Below are 18,606 nucleotides of genomic sequence, written 5' to 3'. Positions count from 1 at the left end.
CAAATTTACAAAGTACCACTAAAAAATATTTTCTAGTTGCACCACTGAGCATGGCTGAGGTACAGGCAGTGCACACCATCTCTTAACAATTCTGTAAATTATGGGGATAGACTCCACTTAATACTATCATACAATTATTACAAGGGTTGTGTCACAATCGGTTTTAAAGAATAGGTAGAGAAAAACAAAAAATAAGATTTTACTCACCGGTAAATCTATTTCTCGTAGTCCGTAGTGGATGCTGGGAACTCCGTAAGGACCATGGGGAATAGACGGGCTCCGCAGGAGACTGGGCACTCTAAAAGAAAGATTAGGTACTATCTGGTGTGCACTGGCTCCTCCCACTATGACCCTCCTCCAGACCTCAGTTAGGATACTGTGCCCGGAAGAGCTGACACAATAAGGAAGGATTTTGAATCCCGGGTAAGACTCATACCAGCCACACCAATCACACCGTATAACTCGTGATACTACACCCAGTTAACAGTATGAAATATAACTGAGCCTCTCAACAGATGGCTCAACAATAACCCTTAGTTAGGCAATAACTACATACAAGTATTGCAGACAATCCGCACTTGGGATGGGCGCCCAGCATCCACTACGGACTACGAGAAATAGATTTACCGGTGAGTAAAATCTTATTTTCTCTGACGTCCTAGTGGATGCTGGGAACTCCGTAAGGACCATGGGGATTATACCAAAGCTCCCAAACGGGCGGGAGAGTGCGGATGACTCTGCAGCACCGAATGAGAGAACTCAAGGTCCTCCTCAGCCAGGGTATCAATTTTGTAGAATTTAGCAAACGTGTTTGCCCCTGACCAAGTTGCAGCTCGGCAAAATTGTAAAGCCGAGACCCCTCGGGCAGCCGCCCAAGATGAGCCCATTTTCCTCGTGGAATGGGCTTTTACTGATTTAGGATGCGGCAATCCAGCCGCAGAATGCTCCAGCTGAATTGTGCTACAAATTCAGCGAGCAATAGTCTGCTTAGAAGCAGGAGCACCTATTTTGTTGGGTGCCTACAGGATAAAAAGCGAGTCAGTTTTCCTGACTCCAGCCGTCCTGGAAATATAAATTTTTAAGGCCCTGACTACGTCCAGTAACTTGGAATCTTCCAAGTCCCTAGTAGCCGCAGGCACTACAATAGGTTGGTTCAAGTGAAAAGCTGATACCACCTTAGGGAGAAACTGGGAACGAGTCCTCAATTCTGCCCTATCCATATGGAAAATCAGATAAGGGCTTTTACATGACAAAGCCGCCAATTCTGACACATGCCTGGCCGAAGCCAAGGCCAATAACATGACCACTTTCCACGTGAGATATTTCAAATCCACAGTTTTAAGTGGCTCAAACCAATGTGATTTTAAGAAACTCAACACCACGTTGAGATCCCAAGGTGCCACAGGAGGCACAAAAGGGTGCTGAATATGTAGCACTCCCTTTACAAATGTCTGAACTCCAGGCAGTGAAGCCAGTTCTTTCTGGAAGAAAATCGACAGAGCCGAAATCTGGACCTTAATGGAACCCAATTTTAGGCCCATAGTCACCCCTGACTGTAGGAAGTGCAGAAAACGACCCAGCTGAAATTCCTCTGTTGGGGCCTTCCTGGCCTCACACCACGCAACATATTTTCGCCAAATACGGTGATAATGGTTTGCGGTTACTTCTTTCCTGGCTTTTATCAGCGTAGGAATGACTTCTTCTGGAATGCCCTTTTCCTTTAGGATCCGGAATTCAACCGCCATGCCGTCAAACGCAGCCACGGTAAGTCTTGGAACAGACAGGGCCCCTGCTGTAGCAGATCCTGTCTGAGCGGTAGAGGCCATGGGTCCTCTGATATAATTTCTTGAAGTTCTGGGTACCAAGCTCTTCTTGGCCCATCCGGAACCACGAGTATCATTCTTACTCCTCGTTTTCTTATTATTCTCAGTACCTTTGGTATGAGAGGCAGAGGAGGGAATACATAAACCGACTGGTACACCCACGGTGTCACTAGAGCGTCCACAGCTATTGCCTGAGGGTCCCTTGACCTGGCGCAATATCTAGTTTTTTGTTTAGGCGGGACGCCATCATGTCCACCTGTGGCCTTTCCCAACGGTTTACCAACAGTTGGAAGACTTCTGGATGAAGTCCCCACTCTCCCGGGTGTAGGTCGTGTCTGCTGAGGAAGTCTGCTTCCCAGTTGTCCACTCCCGGAATGAACACTGCTGACAGTGCTAAGACGTGATTTTCCGCCCATCGGAGAATCCTTGTGGCTTCTGCCATCGCCATCTTGCTTCTTGTGCCGCCCTGTCGGTTTACATGGGCGACTGCCGTGATGTTGTCTGATTGGATCAGTACCGGCTGGTTTTGAAGCAGAGGCCTTGCCAGACTTAGGGCATTGTAAATGGCCCTCAGTTCCAGAATATTTATGTGTAGGGACGACTACTGACTTGACCAAAGTCCTTGGAAATTTCTTCCCTGTGTGACTGCCCCCCAGCCTCGAAGGCTGGCATCCGTGGTTACCAGGACCCAGTCCTGTATGCCGAATCTGCGGCCCTCTTGAAGATGAGCACTCTGCAGCCACCACAGTAGAGATACCCTGCTCCTTGGAGACAGGGTTATCAGCCGATGCATCTGAAGATGCGATCCCGACCACTTGTCCAAGAGGTCCCACTGAAAGGTTCTTGCATGGAACCTGCCGAATGGAATTTTGCTTCGTAAGAAGCTACCATTTTTCCCAGGACCCGTGTGCAGTGATGCACCGATACCTGTTTTGGTTTCAGGAGGTCTCTGACTAGAGATGACAGCTCCTTGGCTTTCCCCTGCGGGAGAAACACTTTTTTCTGTTCTGTGTCCAGAACCATCCCCAGGAACAGTAGGCGTGTGGTAGGAACCAGCTGTGACTTTGGAATGTATAGAATCCATCCGTGCTGTTGTAGCACTTCCCGAGATAGTGCTACTCCGACCAACAACTGCTCCTTGGACCTCGCCTTTATAAGGAGATCGTCCAAGTACGGGATAATTAAAACTCCCTTTTTTTGAAGGAGTATCATCATTTCTGCCATTACCTTGGTAAAGACCCTCGGTGCCGTGGACAGTCCAAACGGCAGTGTTTGGAATTGGTAATGGCAATCCTGTACCACAAATCTGAGGTACTCCTGGTGAGGATGGTAAATGGGGACATGTAGGTAAGCATCCTTGATGTCCAGGGATACCATGTAATCCCCCTCCTCCAGGCTTGCAATAACCGCCCTGAGCGATTCCATCTTGAACTTGAATTTTTTTATGTATGTGTTCAAGGATTTCAAATTTAAAATGGGTCTCACCGAACCGTCCGGTTTCGGTACCACAAACAGTGTGGAATAGTAACCCCGTCCTTGTTGAAGTAGGGGCACCTTGACTATCACCTGCTGGGAATACAGCTTGTGAATTGCCTCTAGCACAGCCTCCCTGCCTGAGGGAGTTGTCGGCAAGGCAGATTTGAGGAAACGGCGGGGGGGAGACGCCTCGAATTCCAGCTTGTACCCCTGAGATACTACTTGAAGGATCCAGGGATCCACCTGTGAGCGAGCCCACTGATCGCTGAAATTTTTGAGGCGGCCCCCCACCATACCTGGCTACGCCTGTGGAGCCCCCGCGTCATGCGGTGGACTCAGAGGAAGCGGGGGAAGAATTTTGATTCTGGGAACTGGCTGACTGGTGCAGCTTTTTCCCTCTTCCCTCGTCTCTGTGCAGAAATGAAGCGCCTTTGACCCGCTTGCTTTTCTGAAGCCGAAAGGACTGTACCTGATAATACAGTGCTTTCTTAGGCTGTGAGGAAACCTGAGGTAAAAATTTTTCTTCCCAGCTGTTGCTGTGGATACGAGGTCCCAGAGACCATCCCCAAACAATTCCTCACCCTTATAAGGCTCTATGTGCCTTTTAAAGTCAGCATCACCTGTCCAGTGTCGGGTCTCTAATACCCTCCTGACAGAATGGACATTGCATTAATTCTGGATGCCAGCAGGCAAAATATCCCTCTGTGCATCCCTCATATATAAGACGACGTCTTATGTTCGCAAAATAGTATCCCTGTTTGACAGGGTTAGAGACCACGCTGCAGCAGCACTATCTGCAGGTCTCAGTATAGTACCTGAGTGTGTAAATACAGACTTCAGGATAGCCTCCTGCTTTTTATCAGCAGGTACCTTCAAAGTGGCCGTATCCTAAGACGGCAGTGCCACCTTTTTTGACAAACGTGTGAGCGCCTTATCCACCCTAGGGGATATCTCCCAGCGTAACTTATCCTCTGGCGGGAAAGGGTACGCCATCAGTAACTTTTTAGAAATTACCAGTTTCCTATCGGGGGAACCCACGCTTTTTCACACTTCATTCACTCATTTGATGGGGGAACAAAACACTGCCTGCTTTTTCTCCCCAAACATAAAACCCTTTTTTAGTGGTACTTGGGTTAATGTCAGAAATGTGTAACACATTTTTTATTGCCGGGATCATGTAACGGATGTTCCTAGTGGATTGTGTATATGTCTCAACCTCGTCGACACTGGAGTCAGACTACGTGTCGACATCTGTGTCTGCCATCTGAGGGAGCGGGCGTTTTTGAGCCCCTGATGGCCTTTGAGACGCCTGGGCAGGCGCGGGCTGAGAAGCCGGCTGTCCCATAGCTGTTACGTCATCCAGCCTTTTATGTAAGGAGTTGACACTGTCGGTTTATACCTTCCACCTATCCATCCACTCTGGTGTCGGCCCCACAGGGGGCGACATCACATTTATCGGCATCTGCTCTGCCATCACATAAGCCTCCTCATCAAACGTGTCGACACAGCCGTACCGACACACCGCACACACACACAGGGAATGCTCTGACTGAGGACAGGACCCCACACAGCCCTTTGGGGAGACAGAGAGAGAGTATGCCAGCACACACCAGAGCGCTATATAATTTTGGGATTAACACTATATTGAGTGAAGTTTTCCCAATAGCTGCTTGTATATACAATATTGCGCCTAAATTTTGTGCCCCCCCCTCTCTTTTTAACCCTTTGAGCCTGAAAACTACAGGGGAGAGCCTGGGGAGCTGTCTTCCAGCTGCACTGTGAAGAGAAAATGGCGCCAGTGTGCTGAGGGAGAAGCCCCGCCCCTTTTTCAACTGACTTTCTCCCGCTTTTTCTGGAATACTGGCAGGGGTAATTTTACATCTATATAGCCTCTAGGACTATATATGATGTAGATTTGCCAGCCAAGGTGTCATATATTGCCCTCAGGGCGCCCCCCCCCCAGCGCCCTGCACCCTCAGTGACCGAAGTGTGAAGTGTGCATGAGGAGCAATGGCGCACAGCTGCAGTGCTGTGCGCTACCTTGGTGAAGACCGAAGTCTTCTGCCGCCGATTTTCCGGACCTCTTCTTGCTTCTGGCTCTGTAAGGGGGACGGCGGCGCGGCTCCGGGAACGAACACCAAGGCCAGTTCCATGCGGTCGATCCCTCTGGAGCTAATGGTGTCCAGTAGCCTAAGAAGCCCAAGCTAGCTGCAAGCAGGTAGGTTCGCTTCTTCTCCCCTTAGTCCCTCGATGCAGTGAGCCTGTTGCCAGCAGGTCTCACTGTAAAATAAAAAACCTAAAATAAACTTTCTTTCTAGGAGCTCAGGAGAGCCCCTAGTGTGCATCCAGCTCGGCCGGGCACAGAAATCTAACTGAGGTCTGGAGGAGGGTCATAGTGGGAGGAGCCAGTGCACACCAGATAGTACCTAATCTTTCTTTTAGAGTGCCCAGTCTCCTGCGGAGCCCGTCTATTCCCCATGGTCCTTACGGAGTTCCCAGCATCCACTAGGACGTCAGAGAAAGCAAACAAATTAGAATGTATCTACCACTTAGACCAGGGGTGGGGAACCTCCGGCCCGCGGGCCGTATAAGGCCCGCGAAGCCGTTTGGTCCGGCCCACCAGCTTGCGTCAGTGAGACACGCTGCCGCTCAGTCCGGCGGCAGCGTGTCTCAGCTGTCAGAACAGGGAGGAGAGCGCGGCTGTCAGGTGGGAGCGGCGGCGTGTAGGAATTGAAACCAGCCGTCGGTTCGTGAGCCAATCAGAGCTCGCGGACCGGCAGCCAATCAGGAGCCGAGGCTGCCGGTCCGCGAGCTCTGATTGGCTCTCGGACCGGCGGCTGGTTTCAAGTCCTACACGCCGCCGCCGCCCAACACAGCCGCGCTCTCCTCCATGTCCCGCCGAAAGCAGCACGGTAAGAGGCACGGAGGGGAGGGGAGGGGTGGGGGGGGGCAGGGCATCTGTATACCTGGCACTGTGGGGGGCATCTGTATACCTGGCACTGTGGGGGACATCTGTATACTTGGTACTGTGGGGACATCTGTATACCTGGCACTGTGGGGGCATCTGTATACCTGGCACTGTGGGGACATCTGTATACCTGGCACTGTGGGGGCATCTGTATACCTGGCACTGTGGGGGCATCTGTATACCTGGCACTGTGAGGGGCATTTGTATACCTGGCATTGTGGGGGCATCTGTATACCTGGCACTGTGGGGACATCTGTATACCTGGCACTGTGGGGGCATCTGTATACCTGGCACTGTGGGGACATCTGTATACCTGGCACTGTGGGGGCATCTGTATACCTGGCACTGTGGGGGCATCTGTATACCTGGCACTGTGAGGGGCATTTGTATACCTGGCACTGTGGGGACATCTGTATACCTGGCACTGTGAGGGGCATTTGTATACCTGGCACTGTGGGGGCATCCTTATACCTGGCACTGTGGGGGCAATTGTGGATCTGGCACCGCACTATTGGGGGCATATGTGTATCACATCCCATTTTAACTGGCCACACCCATTTTTTTTGACGCGCGCGCCTCCGGCGCGCACACACAGTACCTCTAAGGTGCAGACCTACTGGGGGGCAGGGTAATTTTTTTAAGTTGAGAATTTTTGTATGGCCCCCGAAGGATTTTATAAATATCCAAATGGCCCTTGGTAGAAAAAAGGTTCCCCACCCCTGACTTAGACAATGACCGTTCAGCTACATAATACCTTTTAAAAAAAAACCTTATCTGAATGTAACAGGGTTTAATGTTAACTTGACAACAGTTATCAAGTAATTACCAACACCATAGACTCATCTAGCTTCCTACCGACCCCATGGTTTTCAAATAAATGATGGTCTCATTTAATAGTGTAATATAGGACAAATTCTTGAGAATTCAGCCTATCAATTCACTAGGAACCAGTGACCTGATTGAAGCATGAGGCACTGTTGCTTTCAGTGTAAGCTCCCACTATTTGTGACCCACTTTGGGTTCACATAGCCAATCCCTGGCATACATCCTATCTTACTAAGGTCTTCAGATTTTAGTCAGTAGCTGGCTAATAAGTACATTAACAGAAAACATTGATGTGAAGACCTTCAAGTTACACCTCTCTCCTGTTTCATATGAGGTAATATATGAACAAAGGTATACGTCTCACATATCTTTATGCAGCGGACTCAAGCTATTAATTGAGAGGTCTTAAAATGTACTATAATAGTTTATGATGTTGTGAAAATGTGTAAAAACAAGTCTAAATTTAAAAAACACCCAGATTGAACTCTTTGCAAAGATACACGTAAGGTATTAAAAGTTTAGTTCAAATTAGACATTTAACTGTTTTCTATAAACTAAAGGGTGTCTGGGCGCTCTTTTATTCAGCTCATACCTGGGAACACTGTCATTCTGCATCTATTGAGGAATCTATTCTTTTCAATGGATTGCTAACTTTACATCTCAGTGGACTCTCAGTTTACATTGGGACATTCAGTTGCTAAAATGAGGGTTCTACTACTTGATCGACACATCCCACCACGATGCGAAATGTGGGATGCATACATATTTTATAATATGGAAAAGTATGGGATCTAAACAGGTATCTTGAGGAGATTCTGCTCTCATTCCTGCTGAACACTGAATAAAAAAAACCCTGGGCCAATCCGCTTTATAAATCTTTATATAGGGAAAGATCATTGTACTGCCACATGCAGCCCAATTCTCAGTCTACCTTTCAAAAGAACAGATATCATATTGTGAATGGCCAGAACGCACATTACATTACAGTTACTTACACAGACAGGTAGGGTATTGTTGAATGTGGTGGTACAACCCATAGCTTTTGGAGATGTGGGAGGTTCCGTACAAAACTCTGGTATAGCTGTAAGTTCCTGGCCATTAACCTTCTGCCATATGTACAAAGCAATCTATTGAATAACAAGACACAATATGCTTTTAGTAAACAGTTAGTTTTCAGCTAATATCATGATCATCATAATTTATTTTTGTGGTGCCACAAAATTCTGCAGTGACATAAAGTGGTGAAAAGAGAATAGCACATAATATGGTCCAATAAGCAAAATCCTATATAATAAAAGGTTAACGCATCTCCTCACTTCTATGCGGGCAATTCAAGTGTTTTGTGTGCCAACAGCCACTAGATGGTGCAATTTAATTGTTGCTCCGTTCGGGTGCGCACAGCCGCCGGCGCTGATATTACTGTTATGTTGTTCCATCATTTTGACGGGTTAGTGACTAATGGATAATAAACATTACAAAATACATTCAAGAAACTAATTCAATAATGGCAAGAAACAAAGCAAATATATATTGTACATCTAATACACACATAATAGGCAAGGAACAATATAGAAAAACAGAAGTATAGTAGTGAGCATGGTAACTATCTACACAGAGATGGATAGGTGGACAAGGTACAGTAGGAGTTTTTAGTGCTGGAGTCTGTGAACGGTGGCAGGGGCAGCAGTGTCTAGGGTTCAGGTGAAAGTACGATAACAGAAAGAGGCAGCCAGATATGGACAAAACATATTGTTGGCAGAAAATGAGATGGTTGACTATTATGGTAGGGTGCTGAGGAAGCCAACTTGGTGAGGACAAAGAATAAAAAAAAAGGGAGAGAATATCTAAAAGGTGGCAAAGTTGCTAGAGCTATCAATAGGAAAATTTAGATCAACTAGTATTAGGGAGAACATATCAGAGGACAGGAAGTGAGTGAGCCAGATGGCAGAGGCCTCAAGGAAATGGGAAAGTGGACAATAGAATTTAGACAACACAACTCAAAAGTAGATGGAACAGAAGAGGCTATCGTTATGGTTATCAAAACGGGGTGGTGTGTGTGTGTGTGTGTGTGTGTGTGTGTGTGGGGGGGGGGTTGGGAATGGGGAGTGTAAAGCTCCCATACTGCCACTTGTCTACTTCTTGGTCTATAAGTGTGGGAGAAGGGGAGACCAACATTTGAGAGAGCGATGAGGTACGTGGAGTCAGAGGGTGAGAGACAGGTAGTACTGAGATGCTGCAAATCATTATAAAATTCTTCATTCTAAAGAAAAAAATGTATGTACGGGTAGTGTTTTTTTGTATTTTTATTTAAGCTACGAGATCAGAGATTTACTAAATCAGAAAATTTATATCAAAACCTAATTCTTTTCAAGTAAAAATAAAATCTAGGATGCTGAACACACGCTACAGTAGATATTTCTTGTTTAGACGTACTGGATAAATGACCATAATTACAATAATCAGAACTCCGTAAGTACTAGCTACAGTAGCTCATTAATCAAGACACAGAAGATGTTACAATCAGATGGAAGAGAAGTTCAGGTCACAATGTTCACAACAACGTGGATAAATGTCAGGAAAATATTACTTTGCCTGAAGCTGGTTTATAAGGACATTTACGCACCATGGACCAAAGACTGAGAAACAAACACCATCTATTAACTCTACTTTGTGATATCAGGATATTGAGTTTTTTTTATGTTTTTCCTTTAGACTGGAGGGGATACAATATGCAGACTTGTAGAGAATAACTCAAGAAACACACGAGGCACATGTTCGGTTTTACAACTGGCACAAGGCTAAGGAGCAAAGAACCTTGTCAAAACCCAGCCAAACCTGACAGTCTTCCACTGAATTCAGCAGATTGGTTAAAATTCTCTGTAATATGTTGGCACTATAAAAATAGAAGTTAATAAATAATAATATGCATTTCTCCAGTAATTAGGCTAAATTCAACATGGTTCATTTATGAACAGGCAAAAGATGCGTGCTTACAGTAGCACATTTAAGGCATACTGTACATAAGTCATACCTCCCAACTTTGGCTCTACTGAGCCGGGACCTGCTACGCCTGAGGTACGACTGCAGCTAAAAAGGGGAGGGGTCTAGCATTTTAGGGTGTGCCCAGTGCTCCCTGTGCAGCCCCCGGCCAACCCTCCTTGCACTGATAGATGCCCTACGTATGTGCACAGCATCTATTCACTAAGCACCAGCTGCTTTGTAGAGCAGCTGTGATCACTACCTCCCAATCTGCCCTTCACCCCACTCACGGGTCATTGCGGCCCGCGGGTGGGACAGCAGTACAGTGTCCAATTAAGGGGACTGTCCCGCTGTATTCGGCACAGTGGGAGGTATGTGTAAGTGCACACACACAACTCCCTGCAAACGATCAACCTACAAGTACTGTTATTTTGCATGAATGAAAATGCATCACTAGTTCCCCTTAAGGACTACCTTCAGCAGTTTCCATTTTTAACTTTTTTCACCTAAATTCCTTATCTTATCATAAATAAATCCATGAGGTATTTATTACAAGAGTGATTACAATACAGTTGAATATATTTATTACATTTGTAGAATATGCCTATTAATGTGCTTCATTGCTGGCTGTCGGGATCCCAGCGCTCACCATACCGACAGCCAGAATCCCGACAGCCGGCATACTGACAACTTTGGTGTCCACGACACCCCTGGAGGGAGAAAAAATAGCGTGGCAAGCGCAGCGAGAGCGCAAGGTGTTCTTTTGCACTCACCCCGCTGCCTGCATGCCGGCAGTCAGGTTCCCGGCGCTGGTATGATGGGCACCGGGATCCCAAGCGCAGGCATAACATACTACACCCCCCTGAAAGTACTGGAAAAGGCAGACTCTCCTACAATCACCCAGTTACCTCACACAGAAGCAGCACCCCCACAGAGAACACTTATCTAGGACTAAGGGGTGTATTCAATACCTGTCGGATCCTTTCCGACGGAAAGGATCCGACAGGTCAGTATTCAATGCCGAGCCAAACCCGACAGGTTTGGCCCGGTCCCTACAATGGAAATCCAACTTTTTTAAAATGTCAGATTGACATTGTTGGAAACAAGGCTAAAACCTGTCAGGTTTGGCCGTGATTCCAACTAAACACACGGATCGGAGGCTGAAGAGCTGCATTCATTCCAACAAGTCGGGAATTCCCGAATTGTCGGAAAAAATGGCCTCCAATAGAATAGGTCGGAACACCTTCCGACAAGACGGCAGCTTCCGACACTTATTGAATACAACCCTAGGTGTACACTCCTGCAGAGATATAGGTTCCTGTCATCAGTAGACATAAATTGAGCATAAAGTCCACAATTTTACATCTTTGTAAATTATCCTTAATGGACTCTGTGACAGGGACAAATGCTAAGTTTATAACAGGTGTAGCAACATGCAGGTCTCCAGCTACACATCCCAGCATGCTTTGCCACAGTTTTAGCATGCTCTAACAGCACAACTACAGTATGGCAGGGCATGCTGGGATGAGTACGTCCACAGCAGCTGGAGGGCAACCTGTTGCCTACCCCTAGTTTATAATGTGTCAGATGTATACTATACCATTTAGAGTTTAAATAATGGTAAATCTGTAAGTATGGATTATGGCACTTTTCTATTCACCAGTACGTGATTTACCTGCAAGGCAGTCTCTTAGGAGGTGCAAAGCAGACGTGTAATAATGGGAAGGAATGCAACATTCCTTAACACAAAAATAAAATCAAGGAAATCTGAATACCACAAAAACCTGGGAAAACTTATTGACTCGAGTATAAGCCTAGGGTGGGAAATGCAGCTCTAGCCGTACACAGCCCTCAGTGCCAGATATGCCCCCACAGTGCCAGATATGCCCTCATACTGCCAGATATGCCCTCATACTGCCAGATATGCCCCACAGTGCCAGATATGCCCTCATGCTGCCAAATATGCCCCACAGTGCCAGATATGCCCTCATGCTGCCAAATATGCCCCACAGTGCCAGATATGCCCTCATGCTGCCAAATATGCCCCACAGTGCCAGATGTGCCAGATATGCCCTCATGCTGCCAAATATGCCCCACAGTGCCAGATGTGCCAGATATGCCCTCATGCTGCCAAATATGCCCCACAGTGCCAGATATGCCCTCATGCTGCCAAAAATGCCCCACAGTGCCAGATGTGCCAGATATGCCCTCATGCTGCCAAATATGCCCCACAGTGCCAGATATGCCCTCATGCTGCCAAATATGCCCAACAGTGCCAGATATGCCCTCATGCTGCCACATATGCCCCTCATGCTGCCACATATGTCCCTCATGCTGCCAGATATGCCCCCTCATGCTGCCAGATATGCCCCCTCATGCTGCCAGATATGCCCCCTCCCCAAGTGCCAAATATGCTCCCCCAGTGCCCGTTACTTACCCCTCCGTCGATCCCGCGCTGTCTTCCGAAGGAGGGACACGGAGCGAACAGCGCGCGCCTCTCCTGTGTCCCTCCTGCATCTCCGGCGGCTGCGGCCGGTCTATTAAATGAAGTGCCGGTTCGTGATCAGAGGTCACGAATGGGTACTTCCTTTAATAGACCCGCCGCTGCTGCCGGAGATGCAGGAGGGACACAGGAGCGGCGCACGCTGTGCGCTCCGTGTCCCTCCTTCACACTGCTCTGCCTGTCACACTGACTGACTCGAGTATAAGCCGAGGTGGCTTTTTCAGCACAAAAAAAAGTGCTGAAAAAGTCGGCTTATACTCGAGTATATACGGTATGCGGACATGGATTTGCTATATTATACACGGGTTGGACCTGGGTCAATGTGCACTCTAAAGTGTCCAACCCGGGTTACTCAAACCTGCATTCATGTAAAAGTGCTGATTGGCTGTTCTTTGTGTGCCTTGATGATGTCAGCAGCCTGAATCCTGCTACACAGGAGAGAACAGAGAGCATTAGAGCTATTAAGAATTAGGGGTGAGGCAGAGATTGCTAGGCAGCTTACTGCATACCTCCCAACTTATGAAAAGTACAAAGAGGGACCTTGGCGCGCGCTAAGCATGCCCAACAAGGGGGTGTGACCTATATGAAAGGGGCATGGCCTCGTGGCAGAGCCTCAATCGCGAGTAACGCCCCCTTAAACCATCACTGAGTGGGCATGTCCAGCGCTCTCTGAGCTGTTGGCATGCCCCCTCTCCCTCTGTCACCTGTAAATAAATGCTGTGCGCATGCTAAGCAGAGCAGTAGTGACAGGAGCTCCCAACTACCCCCCCCCCCCATCCTGGAACACTGCAGCCCGCGAGTGGGACAGCGGGACAGTCCCCCCAAAAACGGGACTGTCCCGCGATACTCAGGACAGTTGGGAGGTATGTTACTGGAACAGTTAAAGATGCAATTGTGTAAAAAAACACTGCTCTGTCAGCCATGATTCTGCAATGCTGTGAGCTGTCCCCACCCTCTCATTTTGTCCCCTTCTAACATCTCATCTTTCTGAGCCAAGAAAAGTAAATTTAAAATGACACCCATGGTGTTTTAATTGCTGACCCGTGTTGAGGTAAAAGGAGCCAACCCTGCAATAACCTGGGTTGAAAGTGTAGTGTGAAAGGGTCTGACCCATGTCTGACCCAGGTTCAAAATACCGGGTCGGACCCGGGTTTGCAGTGTGAAAGGGGTATTATTTACTCTCCAGTTGGAAGTGGGCACAACTGTCACACTGACATGGCTTTGCATACACACACATGCCTCTTTCTGGACATGTGCAGAACCAATCGCCATCTTTTACACAATGCAGATTGTTGTCAAATATGCATTAGATTGGACCAGCAGCGTAATCTTACCTGGGTAACATGCAACAACTGGATTAATTACATCCAAACTATTTGCCACACTTATACAGGAGAACGGTCTATTAGTGCATTTCTCAGTATTAAATGGAAGTGGTTGGAGTTTGCAGAATTAGTGTCAGCTGTTGGCAGCTGAAGGGAGAACTGGGATTCAGAGCTTCACATCAAAGGGATCATCAGATTAATATTAAGCAAGGTTTACACAAACAGTAAATTTAGAGCTCGTAATGGAGATGAATTATTTCTATGCCCCCTGTGTTAGTGTTAGCTGTTACATGGAAAAGTAGCTTTCAAGGCTTAGAGACAGATCTGAACACTTATTTATTATTTATGAGTAATCCAGATCACTTCATTCATTTGGTGAAATAAATAGATCATTACCCCAGTGAGGACAAGAATGCAGACAGTAAGGGAAGCAGTTAGCTCCCCGACGAACGGGATCCCGGCGGTTGATATACCAACACCGGGTTCCCCAGGGAGGACACAATTCCAGCATCAATATACCGACACCAAATGGGAAGCCGGTGTCAAAATACCGACAGCAAGTTGTCTGTATCAGCTGATCAAAACTTAGCAATGGATAGTTATTAAAACTATCATCTATTAAAATGTTTAGAGAGAGAGAGTGCTGCAGCAACATTTCTTGTAGGGGCCACCTGTTTCCAATCGTCCATCATGCTATATCAAAGCACGTTTGATTTACCACGCGGAAAATAGACAAAAGGAAAAAAAAGACTTTACTTTTCAACATTTCTAAATGACACTAATATGCAGATAATTATGGTGGCTGTACCTGGATCTGAGTATCGTGCCTCATGGGGGCAGCATTCCACTCTTATTTACTAAAACACACAACACCATCACTTTGGGGTACTGTGAATTCCATTATTATTAATTGTGATATTTTGCAGCAGGAGGCGAATCTACAAGGTTATGATTCACAGAGGGAATGTTGTACGAGATGTGGGAGTCCTACAAGTGAAAACTTGAACCAGCTGGCTGGCTACTAGTCATGCAACCATCTGAGCACACATTTACAGCGCATGCTGTCTGCACAATCACTAATTAGCAGAATCTTTGAATCCTAAAATCTAGATGCATAGTTGGCATGATTCCAGGCCAGATAATACCCCATTCACCTGGGTAGCTAACCAGATCGGAAGGACCTGGGTTATGGAGCAGTGTGAATGTTCCACTCACAGCATCAGGAGGGCTGGACCCCCGACTCTTATGCAGTGTGAAAAGCACCGACCTGGTAATAACCTGGGTCGGCACTGAAGTAAAAGGGGTCTTTCCTAAGTCTGACTTGGTTTGGAAAAATGTGGAGGGGTGCTTACCCTCAGAATTGGGGCTGCAGGGTACTGCTAATGCCGAAATGGGAACATGGGTCATAAAATAAAGAGATACGTTTTGCATGCACCCCAAATACAGTCAGGATACCTCTCAATAAACAATACAGGACACACTGTATTCTGTATGATGTAGATCAGGTTACAAATATGTTAAAAAAAAAGTTGTGCAATTTAAGGGTAATGGACTGCTGATCACATTCTTATTATTTTGCTATAATCTTTTACAAGTACCCATGTTCAAGAGAAACTTTATTTGCTTTATATTCTTTTATTGAATAAACATGCCTATTACAGTTTGCTCAATTTACTGTGGATAAATATTAAGAATTACTTCTCAGGTCAGTCTGTCATTTATTAACTTTTACTTTATTAACTTATTTATTTAACTTTGTTTATTTTAGAAGATGCTGATGCCACAGCTTGGGACACATCATGACAAAAAGTTTACCTTAATGGCATTAAGTCTTCAGAATGCCTGTAGTATAAAATATATCCTTTTTGTGTGTGGGGGGGAAGTGGGGTAAATGGTGTATTAAACGGGTGTGGTATAGACACATTTGCATTTTATTTGTACGGAATTGCACAGCCACTTCCCTGTAGCTGTGCAATAACTTACACAATCTGAATCAGGGCGATATCCAATTACCCGAGATGAAACATCCAGAGCGTATAATGGGAGGTTTTCCCCGACATTTCACAGATATTTTATTTTTTACGGGGATTTAATTAGGTCTCTCGTAAAAAAAAAACTTTTTCGTGAAACCTGTGTGTTTTCATTGCCACAGCCCCGAAGAGCCATCACTTATCTGGGATTTTGCTTCGCATTGTGGCGGTTTATCTGGGATAATAGAATAGTCCCCGGCGAAGCAATTACCCAGTGGTCATTAGATACTGCCCCAAGTGAGATACTGCTTCCATGAAATCAGGTTCAGTGTGTGAAATCACTGGCCAAAGCTTACAAATGTAAAACATGCTTACATAAACCACAATGCTGCTTGCACACGGAAAAACTAAGTACATCTTCAAGCAGTGTCTTGAGCCTCTGTGTCCAGGGCGCTTCACCAACTTTCATATATAGGGCGGAAATCTATTAGCCGTGGAAGATTACTGTAGGCTAATTGACCCCCCAGGGCTGTCTAATTTGCCCAGAAACTAGGAGTTTTTGAGGATTTTTTTTCAACTGTCTCAGGAGGTTGAAAAACAATTCCCGATAACTAGCGGGTTTTACGAGTGCCGCGACCCTGTTAATGCATGAATCCGTGGACTTTTCATGGATTCTGTGTGTTAATGCCCATTAACCCGGCTATTGGGAGTTCAACTGAATAGTCCCGGTCGCTAAAGCTCGAGGCTACCTCCCATTTTCACCAGCGGAAACTGAATTTCCCCACCAAGCATTAAAATCGGTCAAGTTCAATTTGTGAAAAGGTACGAAGCAAACACAGAAGTAAATTATATATTTGTGTTATAAATACACAGGACATTTTTGTTTCAGGATGAATACAGTATATCCATAAATAAGCCTAAAACATTGTTTTCAAGTGGGAGGATTTTTTGTTTCTGGAGAAAAAATACAGTAAGCAACATAAGACTAAATTGGAACCATACCAGAAATGTGTTTTTTTATTTTGCCATTTAAAAAAAAATGCATTAGGAATTCATAATTCATGCATGAAAGTGTTAATAAGGTAGCCAAACATTGAGGGTCATTCCGAGTTGTTCGCTCGCTAGCAGGTTTTTAGCAGCCATGCAAACTCATAGTCGCCGCCCACAGGGGAGTGTATTTTCGCTTTGCAGGAGTGCGAACGCTTGTGCAGCAGAGCGCCTGCAAACACATTTTGTGCAAAACAAGACCATCCCTGTAGTTACTTATCCTGTGCGATGATTGCTGCGACGAGTGACACGGTAATGACGTCAGATACCCGCCCAGCAAACGCCCGGCCACGCCTGCGTTTTTCCAAATACTCCCAGGAAACGGTCAGTTGACACCCAGAAACTCCCACTTCCTGTCAATCTCCTTGAGTTCGGCTGTGCGATTGGAATCATCGCTAGAACCAGTGCAAAACAACAAAGGACTTCGTACCCGTACGACGCGCATGCGCATTGCAGTGCATACGCATCGCAGATTAGCCGTTTTTTTCACTGATCGCTACGCAGTGAACATCGGCAGCTAGCGATCAACTCGGAATGACCCCCCTTGTACGTTTTCCTGTGCCCCGCTATTGGGAGAGATGGAAAATACTGGTTGTAAAGTGCTTTCGCTGGCAGTTCTGAAGCTACCTCATGGTCAATGCAGTGATCTGTATTCCCCCCTTAAGTTGAAGTAATCTTCAAACAAAAACAGAGCAGAAAAAAGAAAACAGTACCCAACATGAAATCATAACATTGTTCTGTAGTGAATTATGGTTGAAAGCAGCTTTAAATGACAGCAGTTGTTTTTGTATCCAACATTTTAAATCTACTTTCCTGCAAGTTACGTCAATCAACAGACAGCTATCATTGTAATTTCCTGCAGAGACCTGACATAATGACACCCAAGGAATGACTCTATTCCCTTGTGTGACATAAAAACGATGTAGCTTTCACATATGGAGGCCTGTATCAAGAGATCAAAGTCAGTGTGAACATGAAATCTGTCTGGCTTAAAAGTAAAGCTTCTAGGTATATTATGTTGTAGCTTTTACTAAATAGTGGTAAGCTTAATCTCATGCAAGTACTGGAAGATAAATTCAGAGAACTAGACAAGTTATTTTGGGATGCAGTTAGTTTGCCGACTGTCAGGATCCCACCAGTCAGGATACAGACTCAGCATCCCAGCGCACAGGGGCTATTCCCACTCGTGGGTGTCCACGACACCCATGGAGTGGGAAAAGAACCTGTGGCGAGTGCAACGAGCCACCGAGTCCACAAGTGGACTATTTGCCCCCGCCCTGCTGCTAGCATTCTGGCGGGCGGATGCCGCCGCCAGGAATACGTATGTATTCCATTATTTTGCTTTATGGATAAAAAAAAGAAATCTTATGTACATAAACACAATTATGATTATTAAACAGAAAATATGCACTACACAGTGGCGGAACTACCAGCACTGCAACCGCTGCAACGCACAGCCCACAGCCGGCGGCATGATAATCAGTCAGACTCATTACATGCCGTCTGCAGCTAAACCACGGACTGCCCGCATCATTTCAATGAGATGCGGACTGGTTGTAGGAGAGGATGAGCCCCCTGTCCTCCCTCTCTCCTCCCCTACTCACATTTCTCTCTGGCGCTTCCTGCTTCCTCTATGTGTACTAAGTAGGGCGGCCAATCCCGGCCATTTTTTTTAATCCTGGACAACGAG

At 46.3% G+C, this 18,606-nt stretch overlaps 1 protein-coding gene across 2 annotated transcripts in view; it reads right to left on the bottom strand.

Annotated features, from left to right (window-relative positions):
- Positions 1-18,606, bottom strand: part of B3GLCT (beta 3-glucosyltransferase) — a 1,170,551-nt gene that overhangs the window by 150,044 nt on the left and 1,001,901 nt on the right. For both annotated transcript variants that reach the window (XM_063951761.1, XM_063951762.1), the window contains exon 9: positions 8,088-8,219. In XM_063951761.1, the coding sequence (XP_063807831.1) occupies positions 8,088-8,219 (132 nt within the window). The remainder of the gene's footprint in view (positions 1-8,087; positions 8,220-18,606) is intronic.

The sequence above is a fragment of the Pseudophryne corroboree genome, chromosome 2, assembly GCF_028390025.1.
Source record: "Pseudophryne corroboree isolate aPseCor3 chromosome 2, aPseCor3.hap2, whole genome shotgun sequence".
Taxonomy (NCBI): Eukaryota; Metazoa; Chordata; class Amphibia; order Anura; family Myobatrachidae; genus Pseudophryne; species Pseudophryne corroboree.
This window is presented reverse-complemented; position numbering and strand designations above follow the sequence as displayed.